Source organism: Aythya marila (assembly GCF_965140915.1).
Source record: "Aythya marila genome assembly, chromosome: 3".
NCBI lineage: Eukaryota > Metazoa > Chordata > Aves > Anseriformes > Anatidae > Aythya > Aythya marila.
The window spans coordinates 94,550,123-94,571,025 of record NC_139044.1 but is presented as its reverse complement, the minus strand read 5'-3'; the positions used below and the strand labels follow the sequence as shown (position 1 = coordinate 94,571,025).

At 42.6% G+C, this 20,903-nt stretch overlaps 1 protein-coding gene across 1 annotated transcript in view; it reads left to right on the top strand.

The window, feature by feature from the left end:
* LRRC1 (leucine rich repeat containing 1) overlaps nt 1-20,903 on the top strand; it is a 68,662-nt gene that overhangs the window by 8,424 nt on the left and 39,335 nt on the right. The window contains exon 2 of the mRNA XM_082758452.1: nt 6,835-6,952. Coding sequence (XP_082614578.1) covers nt 6,835-6,952 — 118 coding nt within the window. The remainder of the gene's footprint in view (nt 1-6,834; nt 6,953-20,903) is intronic.

The window sequence follows — 20,903 nt, the reverse complement described above, 5'->3', positions numbered from 1 at the left end:
TTTCAAGTTGGATGTCTTGAGAATACTTAGTTTTTGAAAAAAAAATGAACATAAAAATATTTGTGAACATTATTAATTACTACTAGTGTGCAATGTATGCTTGATCATTAAAATAATGTTTTGTAGAGAAAAATCATTGGATCCTTACATTAGCATTCCTATAAACACAGACTGCTGTGTTGAAGGATCCACATAAGTTTACTATCAGCTAATCGTCTCTTTATTTATATATGCTTAAGACTTAAAATAAGTACTGTGCCTTTTGACGTGAGATTTGAAAGACTGTGATCAGATGGGAACAGAGGAAGAGCTTACTCTGGTGCTCCCCACAAAATCTGACTTTGCTGTTATTGACCATGAGGTTGATTTTGGTACATTTTTTGGCAAATTTTATTAGAAATCTCCTTGGTTGAAAGTATTTCAAAACAGCATTTCTATTTGTTTATTTATTAAATTTATTTCTCCCAGCATCAGCAGAGCTCAGCTGTTACTAGGTGTGATTTTTGACCTCAGCTGGGAGAAGGTAACAAGGTGGTTATGTTTCACTACTTCCGACGTTTTGTCCTGTCAAGGGTGTTTTGCTGAAGAAGATTGGTAGAGCCCCTTCTCTGTGTGATGTACGTACAAGGATAAGGCAAGGTTTGGGGGCAGAAATTATACAAATGTAGCTCTGAAATAAGTTTTATGGTTATATATAGTTATTTTTCTAATTATCGCTTGGTCTAATAAAGATGTTACCTCCTGCTAGCAATCTCATATACTAGAAGAATGAATGCTACAAATTCGTTAGTGAGATTAAATGCTTTTTTTTTTCTTCTCCTCAAAGGGCAAGTGCATTTAACTGCAATGAATCTGTGTTTTGTCGTAGCAGATTCTTTCTGGCCTCTCTGAAAGGCAGAGATATTTCTTCCTGTCTTGGTACTCTAATGGCCACAGCATCGCATGCTTGCTAAGCTGTATTGCCTCTGCTTTATCAACATATAGGAGAAAATAAATCCTTACCAACTAGAAAACAGTACGAGGCAACCCGTTCATTGCTTGGTGGAGCAGCATTTTGGTTCTCTTCTGTAGAGCAGGAAGAGAAGGTGAGTGGTAACAACCTAGGTGCTGGAACCAACCCATCATTGACTCTATTTCAGAAGGTGGCAGACCCTTTGAAAATAGGGGCCAGAAAAGGGGCAGGTTGGTGTTGAATGCCAGCTGCAGTGAGGCAGCTGTTGTCATCTATGCTCTTCCTCCTGTAGACCCTTCCTCACCGCACCCCTTCTGCCTGGCTGACCCTTCATACAGGGCTTTGAAGCCTCACTGGAAGGGGAGATAGCAGTTGTAACATCTGGTTCTGCTTAGGATGGGCTGTGAGCTTTCATTAATCCTTTAGTTTGTCACGAAAATTAATCATTTTACTTATGGTTCTTGGGGATTCCCGCCTGAATGCCTGCCCCTGTGCTTTCTGCCATTATTATTCATGATGGCAGACTTGGTGCTAGGATGCTGCAATACCAAAGTGCAGTTTCAGCATATTCCACAGCTGTGGTTAGCACATATGAAACAGTCTTTCACCATGCCAAAAACCTGTAGCAGTTCTGTTTCTGCAACGAAACATGGGAGGACAGAATGAGAGACCTCAGGTGCGTGGAGCAGATGTACTTTTGCTGTCTTTGCTGAGGGGAGCTTCATTGCTCGAGAGAAAATCCAGCAGCTGCTTCCAGAAACGCTCGGAGATAGAGGCATCAACTGCACGGGGACTCTGCACTGCTAATTAGTCCCTGTCCTCACAAATCGTTTCAGTAGCTTGCTTGGTACTTAAGTTGAAAATTAGCTCGTGTTTGTCCCAGAGGAGCAAGAGGGATCAGCGTTCGTGAGACCGCTTAGGAGCTGTCCCTGCTCACAGGTGAAAGCAGCCGAGGTGACTGGAGGGATCCTGATGTATATCCTGGTATATCCTGATATATCCTGTCTATCCTGATATAGCAAGCTTTGGTAAAGTTTAAGGTGAGGATGTCAAGGGTTAGTTAGTTAGTTGGGATGTAGTGTTGGTTAAGGTATGGCATCGATGTGTCCTGTTCTCTTGGGACCTGTAGTGCTGAATCACCTCTACGTGTGGTCAAAGGATCGACTGCAGACGACTTCTTTCCCCATCTCTCCCTAAAGGGTAGTGGAAAAGGAATGAGGAAGAAGTTGCCCTTTCCTCCTCGTGCTTGCCCTGCTTGCAAGCACGAGGAATGTGTTTGTAGGTGTGCCTGTGCAAGAACTTACTAACCATGTCCCTGGGAAGCAGCGCATTCAGTGCTGCTTCTGCCCCAGGAGGTTTGAACCTTTACCTCCTGGTGTCCTGACCACCCAGCTCGTGTTAGCCTGGAGAAAGGTTGTGTTTCCCCTGCTCTCTTGCTGAAACCCTGCAATGGTGCAAACAAAAAAGTGGCTTCTAGGGACCAGAAACTAGTGATTTTGTAGGCTGGACTTAGGTTGGGTATTAGGAAGAACTTCTTTACCGAAAGGGTTGTGAGGCATTGGAACGGGCTGCCCAGGGAAGTGGTGGAGTCACCATCCCTGGAGGTCTTTAAAAGACGTTTAGATGTAGAGCTTAGGGATATGGTTTAGTGGAGGACTGGTTAGTGTTAGATCAGAGGCTGGACTGGGTGATCTTGGAGGTCTCTTCCAACCTTGATGATTCTGAGATTCTGTGGAGTGGTGGAGAAAGTCGTGCTGGCCATGTCATGAATTTACCTCATGGGTTTATTGTTGTATCGTGTTTGCTGCTTTGTTACTTTACCAAAAATGAAGTCTTTCTGAAGCAGTACAAAAGGGTTGGAGGAAATTGATTTCAATTTTAGCTATCTGCGTATTGAAAGAAGACAGTTAACTCATCAACAGAGATGAACAAATGCAGCCCAGGCTTTCCCCCTTGATTTTGTTTACAGTGTAGGAGAAGAAAATGAAGCCTGAAGACAGATTTGAAGCAGGAATGTAAATAGGTGTTAAACTGCCTTTAAATTACTCCGTGCTACGTTTTAGTCTAACATGCAGATACGCTTTAACTGGGCATTTACACGTTTGGGAAATGCCTGGAGTAAATAGAGGTGGTGGGTAAGAATCGGGACCAGGTCATGTACCGTGGCTTGGTAATTTACTTACTGTTGGAGTATAATACTGGAGTTACTTTAAAAAGCCTTAAAGACTGAGGCAGCATGTGTGTTTTGAAAGTCCTCGTTGGTGTCAAAGGAAACGATGACATAAGAGCAAGCACTTAGAAATTTTTAAGCTTTTCAACAGCAGCTCAGCTGCACACGCCAGAAAAGAAAAAAATAATCTGTCTAGCCTGTGTAAATACAACCCTGGAAATAGAGTTAATTTGCAGTGTTCCTCCTCCTCCTCTCTCTCTTGTTTCTATTTCTGCTAAAGATTAGGCCGTAGATTATGTTCAAGTCTCTAGTTTTTGTTCTCTTTGCTGCTAGTAAACATTTGCCCTTTAAATAGAAACATTTTGCTTCAGACAGCAAACATTTATTTGTGCCACCTGTGCCAAGCCGTTTGGAGTTTTGCTTTGCTGTGTCTCCAGCACTGCTATAGCTGCAGGTAGGTCTGCGTGCCCTCCTCTGGTTTTAATTCCAGTTTCCAGTTGTTTTCATCTATTTCCATTTTATTTATTTATGTATTTTTGCCAGGGAAGGTGCCGAAGCATTCAGGCAGCATTCTTGGGCACTCACCTTTCTGTTCCAGGAGCGGATCATTCAAAGGAAGCCAACAACATGTGTTGGTTTGGCCACTTTCCCAGGAGAAAATCTTGAGTTTTATCAATCCAACTGGCCTGGCTTAATTCTGTTAACTTCGGTTTCTGGGATGGAGAGTGCCAATGGTAATTGGTGTTTGTAAAAGAAAGAAAAATAAATTAAAAAAAAAAGTGAAAGTGAGGTCAAGCTTTTTTTTTTTTTTTTCAATGAGTCATTTGCTCATCTCCTTTTTTTTTTTTTTTTTTCTCCTTCCATTACCTGATATTTACCCACTTTTGTCAGAATGAAGTTGTTGGGATTTTTGTTTTGTTTTAGTATGTGGCTGGGCGGAGACTTGATCACTTTTCCAGTGGGAGAAGGGCTCTGTTCAGGACGTGTGTTCTTAGAAAATCCCCATAAGAGAAACCTCTGTGCATTCTTTGATAGCAAGAAAAGCTTCAATTTAAGGCTGGAAATTGCCTCTAAATAGAAAGTTGTAGGCTTCTTTAGTGCTGATGCTCGTGGAATTATTTGTCTCATTGAGGCCCTGCTAATTAGGCTGGCTGAACCGAGCAGCATGAAGAGGGTTGCCAAGCTACCCGTGGAGACATCGGGGCTGCAAGCAAACCCTGCTATTACAGCGTGCGGGGTGGATGCTCGCCTGTGACCCGGGTCCAGCTGTAAGGCGCTTTGCTTCTTGCTGCAGCTTTTCAAGCAGGGGCCGAGCTCTGGCCAGTGCATCAGAGGAGGAGCAGGTCTCTGCTTGGCGTGTGCTGGAGCCCTAACAGATTGGAGCTGTGTGTTTCCACTCGCTGATCTCTCTTCAGTGTGCTCCCGGTTCTGTTTCTTCCCCGTGGACTTTCTGACAGGTAAAACAAATACAGCAAAAAAAAATTATTGTTTGGTTCGCCAGGAGCGCTCGAGAGCATTAGCACCGTGCCTTGGTAAAGGATGGTGAGATGGGATGTACTAACCATCCAGGAGTGATTAAGTTCTGTAGTTTAAAGGAAAAAAAAAACAAAGCAAGAAGTTCAAAGAAATGCCATTCACCTAACTGCAGTGTATGATTTTATCTGGCAAATGCTGTCATTCATTGAAAATTGTTATGCAAACTGGAAATAGAGCTCCCGGTTCATGTTTCTTTGAAGCAGTCTGTTACAGAAACAAGAATGCCTTTAAATATCACGGAGTTTGTTTGTTCCATGTGTGTGCCTTGCACCCCTGCACCACCTGATGCACCGAGAGGCGAGGGCCCTTACACCTGCCAGGGGATGCCCACCTCCTGATAGCTTTTTGATCACCGTTTTGTCTTCTAATCGCGTTCCTGCCATCTTTTAATCACGTTCCTTCTCTTTTTTTCTCACTTGCAATTGCAAAGGACCTCTGGCAAGGACAACCGGTGCTTCTGAGAGGGCTGGTATCAGCACAGCAGCGTTTGTACCTGGGCTGCAGTTCAGCAGCTGCAGAGTGCCTGGGAAAATCTGTGCAGCGAGACACCTTGTCGGTGCTTTTTGCAGAGTATTTATTTTGGCCAGCGCTGGGGCAGATTAGGATCTCCTCTGTGGGATGTACTCCTGTATGTTAACAAAAGTATCTTGAAGTGCTTTTCTCAGCTGTTGATGGATTCTTGCTTTCGTCATATTAACAGGTATTCAGCAAAAGGGGTGCAGTTGGTTTAGAAGATAATATGTTCACAATAGGAAAATGCAGGTAGGGATCTGGTGAGGACAAAGAAGGATTAAAAAAAAAGAAACAGATTTGTGGCTATTTTAATTGTAACACATATTTTTAGAGAGCTTAAAAGTGCTTACAAGTCTACGTTTCATCTTCCTCTTACAATTTTAACTCCGTTATCAGAGCCTTTAATGCTTTGGGGGGAGGAGTGCCGTTCTCAAAATGCCTTTTAATTGTCCTGCTCACATCTAGTGCACCTTCTGCTTGCTGAGTATTTAGAAACTTTTCAGAGCTCTATCCTTTTTAATCCCTGCAAGGAAGCCATGGTTTTGAAGGAAAACAGTAATTTCCATCGTGTTCTGTTTTTCTGAGACAAGGAACTAAAATGTGTACTGAAAGATTGGTGCTGGGGTTGCAAAGCCTTATACCTGAAACCTGATTTATGATCTTGGGCATAAGACACTCAAACTAAGATTGAAAACCTCTACCATGATAACAGATTTAAAAGGATGTCTTTTACCTTGTATCCTAGTAAGGTGCCTGTCTTACTGCCCCTTTTCGTGGCGATTTAAGGTAGAATTGGCTGATAGTCAGAAAACTCACTTAGAGTACCTTTAAAAAAAATATGCTGATTTCTGAGAATGGATTGCAGATAATTAAATATAAGATGGTATCTAAAACCTGCTAGCACCTTCCTGTTGCCCCAAAAGTTTCCTGAGGGGAAGAGAGCACGAGGGTGCAGGCATCCATGTGTGCTGCTGGTGGATGGGATGGGCAGGCTCTGAGGGCTGCGGATAAATGCCTGTGCAGCCCAGAGGCCCCAAACCCTCCAAATATGAGGAATCCAGCCAGTCGTGGTCAAGACTACTCCTCTTCATGCTGGAGAGACTTGAAATCGTGTGCATCACACACAACTTTCATTAGTCCTTCTGAAACTGGGCCGCTCTGCAGACAGGAACACGGGATTTATGAGGCTGGCAGGGAAGTATTCCTGGGGGATGCTCTGTAACCTAGTTGGTTACTGTGCTCGCCTGCTAAGAAGACCTTGGCAGCCCCTCTGTGGGTTTTCTGGATCATCCTTTAGAAGTGTCTGTGTGCATTAACTTCCCAGTGACCCCAGTGTGTAATTAGGATGCTTTCAATTACCCTGATGGGTATCTTCACCCCGTTAATGATTTTGAAGCAGGCACTCTGGATTTCGCTAGTGTCTGTCTGCTGTGATCTTTAATAGCTGGCTTTACAGATGCGGTGCTGGCATGTAGAAAATAAAACAAAATGTTCCTTCTGAGGCAGTTCTCAAAGAGGTCTGCACAACTGATTTTGAGCAATAACTTTTAGCTCAAATTCTGCAAGCGGCTTCCAGTTGAACTTATGCATTGTGCTGATGTTTATCAGGTTTATGTGTGAGTTTTATGGCTATCTTCTGACATGGTATTTTTTTTTCTTTCAGCCTTTCTTCCAACTTGTGAAGTTACGGAAACTTGGACTTAGTGATAATGAAATCCAGCGACTTCCTCCAGAAATAGCAAATTTCATGCAGCTGGTGGAACTTGATTTATCTCGAAATGGTAAGTTACAAAGTTAATTTGTTTGATTTTATACTGTCACATGATGTGATCTACAAAGCTGGATTAGTAGGGCTTTTCTGTCTCTGAAGCTGCTATCTACATCCTGCAGAATTCTCTTCTGTGTAATGCATGGATTTGCCTGTAGTTCAAGATGGGAAGGAGGGAAAGAGCAGAGGAGAGGCAGTGGTAGAAATACAGTAAAAAATAATGCTTAACTGTAGTTCTACCTTTCTGAGAGTTTGCCTTATTTTCCAATTTAAAGAATGCTTTAAATCCGATTTTTATGTGTATCTGTCACTATGTTGATTCCTTTCCCTGAGCTCTCCAAAACGCCTAGCATTTAAGAAAAAGAGGTTGAAAGAATAAAGCTCCTGTCTGCCCAAAAAAAGGGGTGCCTTTGGGTTAGAAGTTGAGTTCTGTATTTCTGCTGTCCTCTTTACCTGTGATTAGCAAGAGGCAGAGTGCTTGCGTTTCTAGTTTTGCTTCTGGAAGAAAAATCAATCTAATCACTTGCAGAGAGAAACTCAGAAAGGGATGCTAGGAGGAACTGCATTTCAAAATATGTTGTTGGAAACCACGTGGATTTACCACTCTGTTGTAAAGTTTGCTGCTTTTATGGTGTCTTAAGCTGTGAAGGAATGAAATCAGCTTGGGTTTTGCCCTCCTGCCCCCCTTTATTTTTTTGGTGGCCTGGTGAACTTAGCAGTTCCGAAAGAAGTTGGGGCCTGGTGGGTCACCTTTAGGCAGCCTTATGACCCAGTGGTCTAGAAAAAGCGAATCAGTGTTACTGAATTAGAGCAACTGTCAGCTATTTCTGCCTCCGTACATTCAGTGGATACGCACAGAATGCTCTCTGAGGTGTGACGGATGGGGTGGGAGAGACCAAGGCTGTGCAGCCTTGTAAATAAGGGAGGGATGTAACTGAATATTAGAAGAAATAGCGCATTGGGAAGCCTTTTCTTGTGATGGTTTAACATCACGTTGACTCTGTGCTGCCGAAGAATATTCAGTGGTCACCTCACCTTCCTGTAACTATTGGGGTTTTGCATCTTGCCTTTGTGTTTGTTTGGTGCTTCTAATGTAATCTGGTAATCTGATAAAGCATAATGAGACTCTAGGCAGTGTCTAAAAAAAAATCTGTGAGCCATGTAATGTTAGGCACATTTGCAAACCTCATAAAAGAAGAAAACTGGAAAGAAATCACCTAAGAAACAGAAGAGACACATTAGTTAAAATATTGTAGAAATACATGAGAATTAACCGACGCAGTATTTTGGCTACTGAGTTTGGCTGAGATGGGTGCTGTCTGTGACAGATCTTGTAAAAGAGGAAATACCGTGTTGGCTTAGGAACTCTTTCTGCGAATGAATAACTAGCTGCAAAAGAGCTGATGGATCAGAGCCACGTGAACTATTGTCAGCCTGACTTGAAAGTTGGCTTGGGAGCCGAACTGTAACAAGAACAGATGGTGCGAACATTTATGGCTGGGCAGATGCATGTGTCATCAGAAGTTACTGCACCAGGAAGTGTTTTCTGAAGCGATGTGTTGGGCTAACGCAGGCTGCAGGAAGCAGTGTCTTTGCGATGTCCAAAGTCCAGTGGTAATCGTGCATTTTATTGTGTTGTTTATTCTTCTCCGTGGTTCAGTGCAGAAGGTGACTGATAATGCCATCCTCTGCTTAACCACGTTGCAGATACTACACGACTCAGACTGAACACAAAACACGCCCTGCGAGGTGATGCGGGCAGTCCGCTGCAGAAGAAGTTACTGATGTTACTTTCCACTGTTTAGCCTTTTTTTGGTTGTCTCACAACTCCTTTGGCTCTCCGAATGAAAAGGCAAAACACACACCATATGTGATGCTGCAGGGGGAAATTCTCACATGAGGTTTTGGCTATTCCAATATTTTTGTTTCTTCGCTTTGTATTTAGAACCCAACTTCCAATATGTTAGATTCGCAACCTGCCAAAGATTTCTCCTGTTCCCTGGTTTGCACTTCATCGGTTGCTGTTTTTCTAATTAAAAAACTGTTTAGGAAAAAAAAAAAAAAAGAGAACTCTTTGTATTCCTTTCAGGCACGGAAAAACAGCCCAGCTTTTCAAAATTCAGTATGCAGCATGAATAGGAAAGCGTGATGGTGACATCTGAACTTGGGAAAGAAGAGATCATTGTTCTGTGTTTTTTGTTGTTTTAGCTGTCTGGTTCGCTGTACTAATTGCTTTCAGTTCTGGCCATTCTGTTTCCTCAAGAGCTGAAAAATGCAAATATAAGTTCATTTAGTGATCTGTGCGAGGAGTAGCCCTCTATATTTGAACCTCTCTTCAAAGGAGGAGGACGTAAGGCTTTCGAATAAACAAAGCGCTTCCATTTCTGTCTTAGTAAGACGGTAACGTGCCCTCCTTTCTCATCGCCTTCTAACCCTTTGGTCTGCGTGTGATCTCGGAAGCTGTGTGAGCTGGTGCGTGTGTTGGGTGGCTGCACGTGGGGATGCTTCCAGCAGTTTTGAGGAGTTGTGTCTGGAGGTGGGTCGATGCCCTCCGGCAGGATCCCTGATGACCCTTCAGGGCCAGCTCTGTATGCCTGTGCAGTGTTATATTCTCTAAGTGTAGCTCTAGATCATGGGCCCTCAGTAAAAACGAACAGGGAAAGTCTTTGAGTGTGGCTCTCTTAAATTCCCAAGTGTTTTAAAATGCCCCAGACACGTTCATGTGTGGTAAGAATGTGCTACAGCTAATCTTATAAGCAATTTTTGGGTAATAAGTGAATATAGGACTACAAAAATCCTTCAAAAGGCAACTTCAGATTCTTCAGCAGGTGTAGACTTGGTGTTCTGTAGTGGGGAGGTGTAAATGAAGGAGGTCTGGTGACAATAAGGTGAGACAGCAGAGTGCAGAAGGAAGAGGCTTTGGGGAAGGCCAGGAGCCACGTGGTCTTAAACTTTTCCTCGATTATTTGCATGTTGATGCTATTTCATACTCCTCTGCGAGGATGTGTTCGTGTAGGTTTCATAGGAAGCATCCCCACTGTGCTTTTTTAGTCTGGATGAGGCGGGTATTTAAGCAAAGGCTGAACGGGTGAATCGAAGATGGGGGTATCAGAGGGCAGAGGAAGGCTGTGCTGAATGAACAGCACAGTGAGGGTGAACACTGAAGGTTATTTGGCATGCACTTTATCTCTGCCTCTGGGTCTCAGGTTGTTCAAAAAGCTGATGGACCGGGTCTGAAGCTGAGGAATGCTGATTTATGGGACTTTGACAGCGGATGCTGGAGCTTTTGGGTTGCTGGCAAAGTGTGTCTGAGACTAGGAGTATTCCCTGTAGCATCTTGTGAGGCACAGGACTCTGCTGCTCAGCCGCTGTGTGTCTGAGATGTCTGCTGGTTCCCTCAGCCTCCCCATGGTTAGGTAAATCCCATCCAGGATTCTCACCTCGCTGGTGAATTTGGGGTTGCTGAAGCAAGCATATGTAGTTTGGGCAGGGCTCCTGTGTTTTGCATCAAGTTTCAGAGCAAGTCTTTGCTCTGTGTGGTACAGGAGAGATCCTGCTCTAGGCAGAGTAAGAAATGTGTGTGTGCCGTTTTCCCACAGCTCTCAGTCTCTGAAGACCCTGTGATTGAGAAAAGTGCGATCCCAAGGAAGGAAGATGCTATGAAATTTCTGCAGCTTTTCCTTGGAGCCTCAGCAGGCACTGAGCTTGAGCTTTCCTCTCTCCAGTGCTTGTTTGAAATCCCTTGGAAGTGCAGCAGGCTGCTTGCTGCCCATGCTGTTCCACCCGCAGAGGTTTCCTGCAGCTTCTCCCCACTCCCTTTTCTGCAAAATACCCTGCAGAATCCCCTGGGGCTAAGCTTAGGGCCCTGCCATCCCAGATTCATTAAAATGTTAATGGATTTTCTTGTTCTGTAGCTTCTTGCAGACAGGAGGGGTGCAGCACCAAGTTTCTGTAGTTAGCGTAATGCATGCTGATATTTGGGATTATGCATGCCATGTGTGTGTGCTGCGCTGGTGCAGACGTGGTGCATTCCTTTTTATTGTCCCTCTTCGACAAGAATGTGTTTTTATTTGGTTGCCTTTGATAAGTATTAAACCCTCTAGATTCCACTGATATGTTTCTGTCACTGAATATTCCTTAAAACGCCCCACAGGTGCTAACTGATTTGTAGTATTTTCGTCTGAAGGAAGTTTCTACCCCACATGCTTTCTCTCAGTAATATATGTAGTGTGGAGTTCGTTTTTTTTTTTTTTTTTTTCTTAAAACCTTTGTAGTGGGTTTGTGCTGGTTCTGTTTCTGACTGGCCTCCGTGGAGCTGTGATTGGTTACGTGGTGAACCGAGGAGTGATAGGTTTGCTGGGGCAGCTACTAAAGAAATCCGTGCGTGGGCAGGCCTTTGTCAAGCCGTGTTTGACTCAGCATGATGCTGGGTACCAGCATCTCAAAATGGTTCTTGGCTTTGATTTCACTTTATTATAATAATATTCAGTTCAATGTGTGAGCATGGATACATACTTTAGAGATAGACTCTGGCTATATGTTAGTAACTACCCATTTCTGCAGCTTCTGGTTAAACTGAGCTCATGACTATAGATAGGATGGTTGTTTTGGATACACGTGTCATGAAATCAGGAGCTGCTTTCCAAAAACCCTGTCTCAACACAGTTGCCACATTATGACAAATATGCTGCTGTTTCTGTGCAAATAATTGCGTGTTTCACAAATGATAAATCTGCTGCTTCAGGATTACCCTAGCAGTAGAGATGGTTCCTCAGAAGCATCTACCAGTAAGTAGTAACACTGTAGTATAAGGAAAGAGCTACTGCTGCTAAGGGCTGACAGTCTGACCAGAGCCCAACATCCCTAAGGTCAACTTCTAGCAGCTGCAGGCCAAATGCATTGAGCCTGATTTTACCTTTTCCTTCCTTCCAAAATGCATTGTATTTGTAGATTTGGAAATTCTTAGTTGATACTGTGTTCAGTTTTCATTGTACTTTCAGAGATCAAGAGCAGCAATACTTAAACTCCATTTTCAGTTGCAAGCAGTTTGATATCACTGCTTTGTATTTGAACTGTTTATTCTTTTCAGCTGCTTTACAGCCTAATTAAAAGTCTGTTTGCAGGTCTTAGTCATCCTCGGAACACCACATTCATTGCATGCTGCGTGATATGTACATTTATTCAAAGAAGTGTTTTAAAGCTTCCTTAGGGTGCTTCTGGAGCACATGTAGCTGATGTACAGAGCGTCAGTTAATGCAGCAGGAGAGTGGCGTGTAATCCGTGCTTCACTTTCTCTCAGTGGCTTGTATTGCAGCATGCACACCCATGCTTTCCCTTTCAATTCAGCTGACTGCTATCAAATACATACCTGTCATCCCTACTCTAGAATTATCTTCCTTCTGCTTGTAAAATGGGTAAGTATCCCCACGAAAAAAAAAAAAAAAAAAAAAAAAAAAGGCAAGATAACCAGTGTTTTCGGACTAGAAGTACTGACTGAGAGGAAAGGGCTTCAATGCTCGTTTCAGTACAGCCTGGGCTGGTGACCCAGCTGTTTAATAGTGAGAACATAAGCTAATTAGGCGGAAGCACTCTAAGGCTTCTGATCCTGTCCTGCAGTTCCACTCAGGCTATGCTCCCTCATCTACCAGCTGCTGCCTTTTGACCTCTGGTCTAACCTCAGATTTCTCTCTGTCTGCCTCTGCTGCGCTTCTCCAGCATCTCAACGAGACCTCCTCCGTGAAGCCATCTTCCTCTCAGCCTGGCACCAGCTGCCCCAACACAAATGTGCTGGTACAATGCTGGCAGTAAATGGTAAAACTCAGACTGCTGGGAAGTACATGTAAATTGACACTTGCTTCATGAACAAGAAAGAAAAAGAAGAAAACAAGATGTGTGGTGAGGCAGTAGAGTTTGCAAATGGATATTTTTTTGGTTAAAATATGCAGCTGCTAGATTCGGTAGGCTGCTTGTTCGCCATCAGAACTGCTCTCTGTTCAGGTGAGCACTTAAAGACTTGCTCTCCACTTCCTGCCATAGATGGTTCGTACCTGATACCAGAAAGCATCCTATGAATACTCTCACTGTAACCCTCATCGCGAACACCTGAAATTCATGGGATCAGAGACTGTTGTTGTTTGTATAGTGGCAGAACACTCGTGATGAAAAGCTTTAGCCTATGTCAGGCTAGTGACTTAAATTTGTGTGTGTGCTAATGAAGGTAAGACTCCCTTGTTGTAGACTAGCAGAAAACAGAATTTTTCACTCTTTCAAGTGGTTGCTTGCTGGCAGGTGTGTGTGTTAGTACTAATTTCTAGTGACGTTTTCTTTGTATTATCTCCCACACCTCCCTTGAAGTTAGTTTAAAGATACCGTTTAAAACACAGTATTGTCTTTGTGTCTTAAATGTGAAGTTTAGGAATCGATACACAAATGAGTACTGAGGAAGAAAGACATCTACTGCAAACTGCTTTCAGATGTGGAGCACTGCTGAATCCCATAGACGCATAGAAATTCTTGCTCGCTTTGAAGAAGTGATATTCAAGTTGGAATTTGTGAATCTCTGTCACTAAAAATCAGATGAATATGATGTCTGTAAGTTGCAGGAGGAGGAGGTGAGCTTTGTAAGGTGAGAGAGACAAGACCTTACCTAGTCAGTGAAGAAAGCTTGTCAGGGAAAGGGGAAGAAGAAACAGCAAGTGCTGGCTGTGATTGGGAAAGAAGATAAGCAAAAGCTCATGATGGAATGATCTAATTAGGGAAATGTAGAAGGTGTTATTTCTAAATGGATTACAGGAAAGTAGATTTTTTCCAACACGGTGATTTTTCTATCATGGTGTACTCTGCCAGATTTGGCTGTTTTTTTAAGGGAACCATGCTGAAGTACTTGTGTGTATATCTAGCAATTTTCATCCCAGTTTTTGGCATCCAAATTCAAAAGAAGGCTGTGGATGATTTCTAAGTATTTTTATTTTGAAAGCAGCAGGAAAGAGTTGGAAACAGAAACCTTTGGTCAAGCATTAAACATGAATTCATGTGGGAGTGACATAAACTAAATACTTCAATTTTCTTTGCCATTTTATGATCTGTAATCTAGATTTAGTCTGCAAACAGGCTTTGTTAGCTCTTTTTCTTCCAGTGTTACTTGGGGTTTTTCTTAGGGAAGGTTAGATGTGAAGACCATAAAGTTGTTGAAGAATTGATCCAATAAATGTGCAACTTCGCTGTTGCAATGCTTACGCAGTATCTGTCATCCACAGCTTCATAGGTAGAAAGCTTTTTTTTTCTCTTTTATTAAGTATTTAATTCCTCGTAGCTTTGAAGTCCAAGACAGAAATCCTCATAAAAATGTCTCCTAGTCTTGCTTAACTCTCTCTCTCTCTCTTTTTTTTGGTTAAGTGCTACTGAAAGCTAGAAGACCCAAATTCCTTGCTGAACTCCGGCTGTTCCACTTAATTCACCTGGACCTGCTGTTTCCCTGTGCTCTAATCTCTGAGCGTTCTCCCTGGCTGTTTTCTTCATGTTTACAATTAGCAGCTCGTGATCCTATGTTTGTGCTTGCTTCTGCAGCTGAGAAGGACAGGCTGTTGATTTACCGCAGGCTAACTATTCAAGAAACAGCTCACTTTTAATTCTTTACACAGTAACGTGCCTACTATCTATGTATCTGTAAAATGCTCTTTTGTGAACATTTTTTTTTCATGCTCCACTCCTCCCTTGAAAAAGGGAAGTGAACAGAAACCAGGAGGAGGAGGAGGAAGGGATTTGCTTACCTCACTTCAGTTTCTTGTTAATTATACGGTAAGAGTTTTGGTTGAGAAAATCCAAACTGAACCTGTTTGTGTATTTTCTGTAAAGCTGTGAAGGCGGCTCCTAAAAGAGCAATCTCTTCTGTTCTTTGTGTATCCTCCGCCTTAGAATTTGAAGAGGAAAATGTTACAACCTGTACAAGAGCCACTTAATCATAATAGTCTTTGCAAGAACAAGGACTCCCGTCACATTTTGTCCCAGAAATTGTAACACTTCAGGTAAAGAGGTTGATTACTTCAGCCTTTGGGGCTAGCAGCAAAACCTTCTGGCTTTTGGAACAGAAAACAACGAGAAAGCCTGACACATCATGGTGAATGCCATGATCTCAGAGTGGAAGTATAGGGGAGATTAACCCTCCTTCATCCCCTTGAGGAAGCAGACCTTCTGGGAGCTGCAGGTTGCTGCCCTGGGAGAGGTGGGGGACGTGATGTTGGCCTCTGTGAGGTACCAACCTCCTCAGCTAGGCTCTGCGGCTGAAGAGCCCTTTGCAAAGACAAATAAATACTTGCAGCACAAATTCTTTCTTGCAAGGCATTTCACTAAGTGGATAGTTTCCTCCTCTGTCTCAGTTTGGAAGGTGGAGGAAGTGGTGAGTGGGGAGGGAGGACTTTTACCAAGGGCAGGCGTCAGCCTGCTCAAGCCAGGCTTCTCCGAGTGCCTCTGTGCCATGGATGGCAGCAAGGACCCCCTGGAAATGGCAGGAGAGCCTTGAGACTCCTGAATCCCTCATGCACCATAGTGCTTCAAGATCTAATGGGCTAGCTGGACCTTTAATGTGTGCATGTAACATATGTATTTTATACAACACTATAGTACATACTCAAGAGGAGGCAGGGGGAAAATTCTTCCATGTATCAAACTGGTTGGATGTGGTCTGGATATCTGTCCCTGGGGGGATAGTGCCGCGTTGGTTCATAGCCTGGAGTGGCCTTACTGGGCAAAAACTTGGCATAAACTCCTCAATACAGTAAGGAGTTAGCAATCACTAAGTGTTACGCAGGGTACATAAGGCAGCGAGAGCCTTCAGTTCTGGCAGCCTAGGCCAGTCTGTGGGGTTCCCCTTGCTGGGGAGTGTGCAGCACTCCTGGCAGGGCGCCATGCCAGGGTGCGGCCTAGGTGCCAGACATCAGTAATTATGTTCTCTGTTGCACAATATTTAAAGAATGCCGGTCATGTAGGCTTTTGGTAGAGAAAAGAGTATATATTTTTTGAAATTTTATAGAAAAATGCTGTAAAAATGTGCCATATGAAAAGTTTTATCAGTTTAAAATGAAGGCTGCCTCCCCCTCACCTTCCCAGCCCTCAGAGGAAGGGAATAGAGGGAAAGGGGACTGAGGCATGTTACTGTTATAAAAATCTTCAACATATATAAATTAGCACCAAACAAAAGGATATTTGGAAATAATTTTCTCATTCAGGCAGTACAGAATTCCCTAGTATCACACTTGATTCTTAAGTCACGTGTATGGGGCTTGAAAGATCATTACCTGATACCACAAGTTCTTGTGCAAACTAGAATGATAAATATCTGAAGAGGTATCTTGAGTAGAAATATGTTTGCGTGTATATATGTATACACCCTCTTATGTACACGACTGCCAAGCTTGATTATTTTTTTTTTTCATCTACTTTGCTGGCATGACTTTTTTGCTGCCAGTATATTTGTATTGTCATACGTCACAGGGCTTATGCTTGGTTTATAGCTTTATTATTAGCAATGCTGCACAATCTGTATGCCAGAACATCTGGGGCATCCTGTAAATGTGGAGCATTCGTCAGTATGTGGTATTAGAAGAATCCTAGATATTTAAGTAGGATTTGAGTTGGTTATCCAGCAGTGGCAAGAACAGCATTCAACCTTATTGCTGCTAATATTGGCAGAGATGTATGTGTTAATGTCTGTAGCAAAATCTAGTAGTAAACAGTAATGGCAAAAGCTGCTTAATCCATCAAGAGGCAGAAGGACTTCTTTATGTATTTTAATGTCCTGTATTGCATTTCAGTTGATTATGTCAATGCTTCTATTATGGATGATCATCTCCTTTGCTATAATAACCACCCCAGAATTTTTGTCATATACTAAAATGCTCCTTGCCTTTCTTCTTCTGAGGTCATTTATTCAAAACAATGCTACAGTAGTCTTCCCGTGATTTCCATGAGTTATGAAGTGTCATAACTTGGTTGTGTTTTGCCTGATAAATTTCTTTAATCTTCGTGCTTCAACTGTGTTTTTCTTACTAAAAGTAAAACAAAACTCAGCTCAAAGAAAGGCACACGATTTATGTCTGTCCTTTGTCTGGTTAGGCAGAGTAGAAAAAAAAATAGTGAAGGTACCGGTGTGTGTGTGGGGGATTTCCCTTTTTCCCTGCATCCATTCCAATTTCTTATTGAACACTTTTGCTCATGTAATGATTTTATAGTCTGGAATAAATAGGCTGGGAAAGCACACTTTACTTTCAAAACAGATTTTGTCATTTGCAAATGCATCCAAACTATACGCAGTGTCCATGCTGCTTTATTGCAAGTAGTAAGCTATGCTGGAGTAATTTTAACTTAGTTCAGATACTTAACTGTTATTGTAGATAATACCCAAGCCTTGTAAAGGAAAGAGGGTACAAAAATAGTTTGGTTTGAGAATGTGTATATGTATATTCTTTTTCCCTGTAGCCCATTATATAGCAGTAGAAATTATTTACAGTACGACAGTGAAACCACACATCGGTAGAGGAAATCAGTAGTCTGATTAGTTTCAGAAACTTTGTGTCATCATCAAAAATTTAAGTTTATATTCTGCTTTGTATGTTTTATATGTGTGTGTATATGTGTATGTATTTTTTCAAAACAAATTAAGATGATTACTTTAGCTTTTTTTTGGTTTGTTTTTTGTTTAATCCAGGAGAAGGATTCACACAGCAAGTGTGCATGTATATCTGAAAGGTGTGTGTCTGTGTGCATAAATGCATGTATAGAAGTTGTGGACACTGTCTTGGTTTAAAGACACAAGTTATTTAGAGTCCTGTGAAACTTCAAGATAGCAATGTCCATTTCAGGACTCATAAGGCAGTGACAAATACTACGTGGGTTCCTGTGGTTCAATACAAAGACCAGCTCTGAACTAGTTAAAGCTGATGTTAGTTAAGGCTAATGTTAAATATAATTTTGATGTGGGGAGGGGGAGAGGGTAAGAAGAGAGAGAAAGATATTATAAAATAGGAGAAGTGAGCTGCTGCTTTTCTGTTCATTTCCAACTATTTTATCCAGAGGAGGATGGTAGGAAGAATAAATAGACAATGAATGACAAACTTCTGTACTTAGTGCTGATAAACAGGGCTCAGTATTGGTGTTTCTCACTAATGCAGGTAGAGGCTCCAATGTCTGTTGAGTGTATGTAGGACCTTTGTCGTCAATAATCCATTAGTGTAAATTCAGTCTTATGCAGACAGTGCTTGCATCGAGGAATGGAATGAATAAAACCTTTGCTGTCTGTGTCTCTAAGTGCAATTTTGATTTTGTTTTGATTTCATGTGTCACATATAGGGAAGGGGAAAGTTTCCAGGTCTGTGTACTGTTTGAGTTCCTTTAGAGCACCCTTTTAAAAGTGAATGCTTTTTGCATGAATGTGTGGGTGGTTTTTTTTTTTTTTTTTTCATTCTTTTTATTTATTTATTTATTCATAAAAAAAAAAAAAAATTACTTGCCATCTGCTTTGCCAGACAGAGCACTGTCCCTGCAATGACTTCAGTGCTTTTACTTTCTGGAGTATTAGTGGCATGCAAATAGTTTTAAGTATTTCATGTGTTGCAACAGTTCATCACTTTATCACAGAATTTATCACATGCTCATCATTTAATCTGGCAATCTTAATGTGGGTTTCTTTTTTTTCTTTTTTTTTTTCTCTCCTTATGGTTATTTAGAAGTCAATATTCATAGCTGTTTAGTTCTTTCCTATGGTAAGGACAAAGTGTGAGCTTTTGACTCAGAAGAAAGGTCAGCAGAGATGGATGTGCTTGTGGCACTTTGACACAGGCTGCTTGTTCCAGGCATCCCTTTGCATTCAGCAGCTCTTGTGGCTCCTTCTGAAGTAGGTTTGTGGCTGCTTCCAAAGTTCTTGGTGAGGAATCTGCTCACCGACTGTGTTACTGAAATGTATTCTGGCTGGGCATGGATTAGCGAAACCCATGAAGAAGCTTGAAGAGTGACCACGAGGTTTGGTCCCTCCTGTGCCTGATGTCCCCTGTACAGGTGTCTAAGCCACAGCACCACAGCTCTCTGCCCATTTTTGCAGGCTCCTGCATGGCCCTTTGGCAGGAGAGTTTTGTCTTTTTGTGAGGTAAACCACTACAGAGGGGGCAATCTCTTCTTAAACCCTGATTTGAGGACTCTGTTTTACCCATCCTTTCTAACCTTAAAGGCCTCACCTAATGTTTCAAGCTGACCTTACAGAGGCCTGCCAGTACCTAAAGGGGGCCTACAGGGAAGCTGGGGAGGGACTCTGTCAGGGAGCATACTGACAGGGCAAGGGGGAATGGCTTTAAACTGAAAGAGGGTAGGTTTAGATTAGATACAAGGAGAAAGTTCTTCCCACAGAGGGTGGTGAGGCCCTGGCACAGGTTGCCCAGGACAGCTATGGATGCCCCATCCCTGGAGGTGCCCAAGGCCAGGCTGGATGGGGCTTTGGGCAACCTGGTCTGGTGGGAGGTGTCCCTGCCCAGGGCAGGGGGCATGGAATTAGATGGTCCTTAAAGTCCCCTCCAACCCAAACCATTCTATGTTGCTATGATTTATCTTGCTGTTACTGGATTTCTAATATCAAGGGTTTACCCTCAGGTATCCAAGTTGTTACGAAGGAGTTTTGTGAGAGATACAAAGCATCTCTGACAGGAGTTTGTCTCTAAAATGATCTGTTTTCTTGTATGGGAGAGCTGGTGCCATTGGCAGACCTTAGGTTTGTGTAGTTTTTAAAGGAATATATTTTCACCACCTCATAAATCCAACTATACCCTGTGTACCACTTCATGTAAACCTAGTACTGAGTGGCTTTGGCCCTGCGGTTTGGTGTTGTGGAAGAGCAGCTTTGTTGTTCTTCCATGTGCTGCACTGTGGATGTTCACCTCTGTTGCTCATAAATTGTTTTGATATTTAGTAATGCTCACAGTGGATCCATCATCTGAAAGCACAGTGTGTTTTGGGGGTTGGTGAATAGACCGCTCCAGAGCTATGTGTAAACTTCAGGAATTTTATCCAACTGCTTAGGCTAATTTCAGACCTGTGCCTGGTGAATATGCAGGGAGCACTGGGGTTTGTGACACAGTTTATTTTTCCTTTGGGAGAAGGGGATGACTCTTACACTACTTGAGATGCAGTGAAACCCACTGGATGGTGCCTGTCCACCTCTGTCCCTCCAGCCCTTCCCAATCACTTAAGAAACAGAAGAGGGTTCCCAGGAGATGTTCTTGTACTAACCCTTCGTTGACCATTCACACCTGGTGATGGGGGGATTTGGGAGACGTTCATACTGGTTTGGGATTCAGTTCTGAGCTGGAATGAGTCAGAGCAAGTGCATTTGCTCAGATGGCCTGGCAGGAGATGGAGCCTGATGGGCAGGTACTTTCCTCCTGCTGCGCCTCCCATCACGCTGCTCAGGGGGAGAAGAGCTGAATGAAATATATAGGCGTTCAATTCTGAGCTACTCAGCTAGATAGGAAGAGACCTAATTTCCAAATATTTTTCAGCGTATTTAGGTCACTGATGGCTGCTGAAGTCAGTGGTGCTACTTACATGAGGAAAATTTATGAAGACATTTCCTGAAGTATTATTTGCAGTGAGAATTGCAGGAAGGGGAGAGGGAATAGATGTAATACTTCGTAGAAAGAATGGAAATAGGAAAACCTGATCACAAGACTCCTTTTTATTATAAGATTTACCGCCTTTTCTGTTGAATTCCTTTCCAAATGAATCATAACAATCTGAGTTGTTAAACAAGGAAACCAAGCGTATTTGTTCCATTCTTGCTGGATCTCGATGGCAATAAACAAGGTCTTAAACAGAGGGCTCACAGGCTACGGATAGAAATATAGCTGGAAGTAAGAGGCCCAGAACAGCATTTTATTTTTAACATGGCATTGACTAGCTTCAGTAGACAAACAAGTAGTATTGAA